This window comes from Colobus angolensis, unplaced genomic scaffold (genome assembly GCF_000951035.1).
Source record: "Colobus angolensis palliatus isolate OR3802 unplaced genomic scaffold, Cang.pa_1.0 Scaffold128, whole genome shotgun sequence".
Classification (NCBI taxonomy): Eukaryota; Metazoa; Chordata; class Mammalia; order Primates; family Cercopithecidae; genus Colobus; species Colobus angolensis.
Window position 1 is genome coordinate 3,144,759 of NW_012114030.1, and position 6,223 is coordinate 3,150,981.

A 6,223-nucleotide genomic window follows, 5' to 3' on the forward strand; every position below is an offset into this window, starting at 1 on the left:
CCCCCCCGCCGCCGATGGCCGCCGACCCGCCGGGAGCTGCCGAGAAGGGAGAGATGGCTCCCGGGACACGTGTGAGGTGGGTTCATGCGGCTCCTCCTCACCCCCAGACCTGGGCAGCGCCCACTCCCATTCATCCTCAGCCCGGCCTCTCTCTACCTTCCCCGCCCCCAGCCTCACCCTCTCTCTGCTCCAAACTCATCTCCAGCCCTCCTTCCTATGACCTCTCCACCCTGGGGAACTGGCCCTCCTTCCTAGACCCTGCTTCTCCTTGAAAGCCCCCACCCCCGCCTGCAGTCGCCGCCCTCCAGGCCCCTCCCCTGGAGCGCTGGAGGGCCCCTTAGCCCCATGGATGGGTATGGAAGTCCCTGGAAAGGGGGAATCTGGGGTAAGACTCTGACTGGAAAGAGACCCTCCAGGCTTCTAATTCCACATGGGATCTTGGAGGATCTGGTTTCCATGGGAGGGGGAGCCCAAGGGATTCTAGATGATTAGGGATGAAAGCAGCCCAGGATGCTGGGGGGCCTAGGACTGAGCCCAACCTGAGTTCTGGGGAGATGTCAGGCTGGATTCTAGAATCCCAAGGAATCTGGGAGATTGCCCAGGTGGACCTGAGGGATCCAAGAGGAGGATGTCCTGGAGGAGGGAGCCCTGTGGGGAACAAGAGGGGCTGAGATCTTGGGCTGAGAAGGGTCTCTGAAGAAGCATCTCCTGGGCTGTCAGAGCCCTGGGATGTTAGTGGGCAGAGGAGATCGTTAGGGGCTTGGGGGCAAGGATCTCGCTAGATCTGGGGAGGATAACTGCGTTGAGGGGAAGAGAGATTGGATGGCTGCTGTGGATGAAGGGCGGTGAGGGGGCGGGGGGAAGAAAAGTCCGGAGCTTCCGGGTATCTGGGAGGTGAATCTGGGCAGTTTACCCCAGATTGAGGATGGGGAGAGCCTGGGGTATTCTACACTCTGATAACAGGGGAAGAGTTGGGACCTCTCCAAGCTAACACCACGGACAAGGAGTGCCTGACCTTTCCAAGGAGCTCCAGTGTGTGGGGATGGCAGAGGAGAGGGCTTCGGTATCCCCTCCTGCTCCCTGGGCTAGGGGAGGGACCCTGAGGAAGCGGTAGAGGAGCAAGACCGCGAAGCAGTTCTTGGGCTCCTCTTGAGCTGCTGCAGGGAGACAGGCCATGAGTAGAGGATTGGCCCCCAGATACAGGATGGGGTGACCTTCTTGTCCCCCTGGGGAAGAGGGCAGGCTCTAGCTGTCTATGGGTGGAGGGAGCTGCTGGGAGTCTCCCAGGCCAGGGCCCCAGTGGGCCCATCTGACCCTGCCACCATCCACCCACAGCCCTCGGCGTTGCTGACGCCCCCAATGTCGTCGAGCAGCCGGGGGCCGGGGGCCGGAGCGCGCCGACGCCGAACCCGCTGCCGCCGCTGCCGGGCCTGTGTGCGAACTGAGTGCGGGGATTGCCACTTCTGCCGAGACATGAAGAAGTTCGGGGGGCCCGGGCGCATGAAGCAGTCGTGCCTGCTGCGGCAGTGCACTGCCGTGAGTTCTGCCCCCACCTTTGGGCTCTGCCCACCCTTCCCAATACCTCCCTGGGATGGCTGGTGACTGCCTCCCAGCCTGTACTGTGGAGTGGCTGTTTGTTCACTAGCTCATTTCCTCCCTTCTTTCACTAGTTTGTGTCGATGTCCATTTATGTCCTCAGCTCCAAGCTAGGGGCAGTGTCCAGGTGCACAGAAGGCTCGACCTAGTCCCTACTTTGAGGCTCTTCCCAGCTCTCAGAGTCACACCCCCACAGAATGCCCAACTCCTGCTTTACCACCCCCCAAGAGGTCTCTGTGCAGGAGGGGGCCCATCCCCAGAGATGGCCCCCTTCCAACAGGTCTTGCCCTTCTCTGGCCTATTCCTCACCAAGGGTGGTCTTGGATTTGAGGCCAAGCTCACCCTTTATGTGACCTTGAGCAAATCATGTTGAATGAACCTCAAGTTCCTTCTCTGTAAAATGTTTCCTTTGCTGAGTTGTAAAGATTAAACAATGGCATGGACGCGAATGTGTCTACCACAAGGCCCAGCACACAGTAGGGATTAGGGAAGCATGGGTTTCCGCCCTGCCTTCCTCATCCTTTGAGCGTCCCTGGGCTCCAGAGCACGGCCTTTCCCCAGCAGCCTCGAGGAGCCAGCTGCATCCTGCGTCCCCCTCCCCACTCTGCCACCTCCCTCTCTTCCTCCTGCTGCTCTTTCCTGGTTGGTCTCTTCACCCTTCAGCCCCTCACTTCTTTTCTTTTCTCCCCCAACCCCTTGCCTCACTCTTTCTTCTCCCACTACCTGCATCTTCCTTGATTCTGCCGCATCCTTGTTATGACTCAGTTCTACCACTGTCTTCCCCAAAGTCACACTGCCTGAGGCTGCCCCCACTTCCCCAGGACTAGTGACTTCCCTAGTGTTCCCAGGGGGTCTTGCCAAAACTGGGTTCATTGTGGGATTCAGAGCAACCCTTGGACTGCTCATGGAGCGACCTCGGTATCACCCCAAGCTGTCTTCCCCACCGAGTGTTACTGTCCTCTCCAAAGCCAGCTGTAATTTCAGGGTCACACTGGCCCTGGGTCCAGCTATAACAGTCACAGGTTATAACAGCTACATATCAGTGTCTCTCATGTATCATCTCGCTCTCCCAAGAATCCTGCGAGGGAAAGATTCTGAGCCCCATTCTGCAGATGCAGAAATGGAGACTTAAGGAGGTTAAACTAGTTGCTTGAGGTCACACTCCCAAAAGGAGCAAACTCAGGATCAGACCCAGCTTGGCCCGTGGGTGCTGCACCTCATCTGGCAGCTGGCCAGGGTCCCTAGAAGGAAGGGTCTTTCCCTTGTTGTTAGCTTTCGGGGCCCCTGATGTCCCCTCTCCCCCAACAGCCCGTGCTCCCACACACAGCTGTGTGCCTCTTGTGTGGGGAGGCTGGGAAGGAGGACACGGTGGAGGGAGAGGAAGAGAAATTTGGTTTGAGCCTCATGGAGTGCACAATCTGCAACGAGATCGTCCACCCTGGCTGCCTGAAGGTGATGGCCCTGGGACCTTGGCAACTGGGGTGGGGCAGATTGTCAGGGAGCAGGGAGTAGGGGGGCACCCTGGCTCTGGGCTTCCTGGCCAACCCCCCACTCGCTGCCCTCTTGCCTACAGATGGGGAAGGCTGAGGGTGTCATCAATGCAGAGATCCCCAACTGCTGGGAGTGCCCTCGCTGCACCCAGGAAGGCCGCACCAGCAAGGTAGGGACTGGGCTGGGTTGAGCTATGGGTAGGTGGTGGGTCGGGGAGCTGTGCAGGTCCTCACCCCCAGCTTCCCTCCCGCCTAGGATTCAGGTGAGGGGCCTGGCCGCCGTAGGGCCGACAACGGCGAGGAGGGCGCCAGCTTGGGGAGCGGATGGAAGCTGACAGAGGAGCCGCCGCTTCCACCGCCCCCGCCTAGGCGCAAGGGCCCCCTGCCTGCCGGCCCCCCACCAGAGGACGTGCCTGGGCCCCCCAAACGAAAGGAAAGGGAGGCAGGGAATGAGCCCCCCACCCCAAGGAAAAAGGTGAGCCACGAAGCACGCTCACTAGGCCTGGCCTTAGGAATTGTGGGAGCTGTAGTCCTGGCTGGTTCTGTGGGGGTGTGTGGGCCTGGGAGCGGTGCTCCGTGGGTTCCCCCAAGGGCTGTTGGGAGATGTAGTTCAGGAGTTGGGTGGTGGGGGAGGATAGAGCATGCTCATTGTGGAGGAGTGGGGGACAGGTGAGGTGAGCTGGCACTGCTGGAAGCTTTGGGAGCCCTGGGTGGGTTAGGGAGGCAGAAGAGAGCATGCTCAGATCATCCCTGCATGGGAGGAGGGAGGGGCTGGAGAGGGCCTGAGGGGAGGAAAGAGGAGATGGAGCATGCTCAGTGGGCTAGGACGCTGGGTGCAAGGTGAGCATGCTCAGAGTTATCCCTGGGACGGGGGCTTCTGGGACTTGTAGTCTAAGAGGGGGGCATGGACCTTAGATTTCTGACCCATGGGGGCCTAATGGGGTCTCTCCCTTCCCCCATATCTCCCTCTCACCCTGGTAGGTGAAAGGAGGCCGAGAGAGGCACCTGAAGAAGGTGGGTGGAGACGCCTGCCTCCTCCGAGGATCGGACCCAGGCGGCCCGGGCCTGCTGCCCCCCAGGGTTCTGAATCCGAGCCAGGCTTTCTCATCCTGCCACCCTGGGCTCCCTCCCGAGAACTGGGAGGTGTGCCGGGGACCTCCTCCCTCCCCTTCCCACCTTTCCTTGCCCCACCCTTCACCCTGGAGCCTGAGGCCTGTCCCTTCCTGCTCACCTTGTTCTGCCCCAGCCCCACTTGGCTACGGTGGGCGTCTGGACCCCTGAGATGAGTTGGGTGGGAGGGTGGGTTGTGTCCAGGCCACAGGAGCCCCCGACTTCCCAAAAACCCTTAGGGCTCATCTGACCTACTTGCCTCATCTTTCCAAGCCTTACAGGGGAGAGAACTGAGTTCAAATTTCTGTCTGTTTACTCTTTGTATGGTCCTAGAAGCTTGTTGGCCACCCTGAGCCTTATTTTTTTTGTTGTTGTTGTTTTTTTCTTTTATTGAGATGGAGTCTTGCTCTGTCGCCCAGGCTGGAGTGTAGTGGCGCAATCTTGGCTCACTACAAGCTTCGCCTCCCAGGTTCACGCTATTCTCCTGCCTCAGCCTCCCGAATAGCTGGGACTACAGGCGCCCACCACCACGCCCGGCTAATTTTTTTGTATTTTTAGTAGAGACGGGGTTTCAACATGTTAGCCAGGATGGTCTCGATCTCCTGACCTCGTGATCCGCCTGCCTTGGCCTCCCAAAGTGCTAGGGCCTTAGTTTCTTTATCCATGAAGTGGAGATGCTGCTGTCTGCCTTGCCCCCTTATTCTGCAGAACTGTATATATCTAACGAGGTTCTGAAAGGCAGTGAGCTTTGTAAGCTATAAAATTTACCTAGATTCAAGGGAAATAAGGCCCAGAGAAGTTTGAAGACTTGTCCAAGTCACACAGTAAAGCCAGAATTGAGATATTACTTGGCATGGACACGCAACACAGGAGTCCGCCTGATTGGTCCAAATCCTGCCTTTGCTGTTTGTCAGTTTGTAACCTTGGACAAGTCACTTCGTGCCTTTAAGCCTCGGTTTCCTCATGTCTGAAAAGAGTGGCCCAGGTCAGCACTGTGTTAGGACTGTGAGGACGGAGTGAGTCAGCCGGTGTGGGGTGCTGCTCATGGGGCCAGTCACTGTTACCCTCGGTTGGTGGACAGACGCCTGCTCCAGCTGGTCTGGGTAGTAGATGATGAAGCAGGGGCTTCCCACAGCCATCCAGAGTGGAGGGCAAGTCAGGACTCAAAGCAGGTCTCTCATTTCTCCATTCCCTACGGCTTTTGACACTGCCTAAGCCATGGAAATCCGTAAGGGCTGGAAATTTTATTTTATTTTATTTTATTTTGAGACAGTCTCCTTCTGTCGCCCATACTGGAGTGCAGTAGTGCGATCTTGGTCCACCGCAGCTTCCACCTCCTGGGTTCAAGCAATTCTGCCTCAGCCTCCGGAGTAGCTGGGACTACAGACTCGTACCACCATGCCCAGTTAATTTTTATATTTTTAGTAGAGAAGGGGTTTCACCATGTTGGCCAGGATGGTCTTGATCTCTTGACCTCATGATCCTCCCGCCTTGGCATCCCAAAGTGCTAGGATTACAGGCATGAGCCACCACGCCCAGCTGGAAATTATTTTAATTAGCACCCTTCTGTTACCAATGAGGAAACTGAGGCCCAGGGCCTGCCAGCGCCTTTAGCAAGGTCTCCCACTGTCCGGAGCAGAGCCAGGGCTGGAACTCAGGACTCTCCCTTGGGCTGTTCATCCCCTGATGACTCCTCGGGGTAGGGAGGTGGGAAAATGTATCTGGGACCCTAGAACAGCATCAACCCTGTCTCCTTGCAGAAACCAAAGCCGCCTTTGGCCTCTGCAGAGGGCCCAGCGGTGCCGTCCCCGTCCCCGCAGAGGGAGAAGCTAGAGCGTTTCAAGCGGATGTGCCAGCTGCTGGAACGGGTGCCTGACACCTCCTCTTCCTCCTCGGACTCAGACTCCGACTCCGACTCTTCGGGCACATCGCTGAGTGAGGACGAAGCCCCCGGCGAGGCCCGGAATGGGCGACGGCCAGCCCGGGGCAGCTCTGGCGAGAAAGAGAACCGCGGGGGGCGGCGGGCT

The 6,223-nt window shown here is 58.3% G+C and overlaps 1 protein-coding gene across 1 annotated transcript in view; it reads left to right on the plus strand.

Moving 5' to 3' along the window:
• The first annotated feature begins 191 nt into the window (after positions 1-191).
• FBXL19 (F-box and leucine-rich repeat protein 19) overlaps positions 192-6,223 on the plus strand; it is a 24,037-nt gene continuing 18,005 nt past the window's right edge. The window contains exons 1-7 of the mRNA XM_011933658.1: positions 192-385; positions 1,336-1,536; positions 2,905-3,048; positions 3,170-3,256; positions 3,343-3,561; positions 4,068-4,229; positions 5,957-6,220. Of these exons, the coding sequence (XP_011789048.1) occupies positions 350-385; positions 1,336-1,536; positions 2,905-3,048; positions 3,170-3,256; positions 3,343-3,561; positions 4,068-4,229; positions 5,957-6,220 (1,113 nt within the window). The 5' untranslated portion in view covers positions 192-349. The remainder of the gene's footprint in view (positions 386-1,335; positions 1,537-2,904; positions 3,049-3,169; positions 3,257-3,342; positions 3,562-4,067; positions 4,230-5,956; positions 6,221-6,223) is intronic.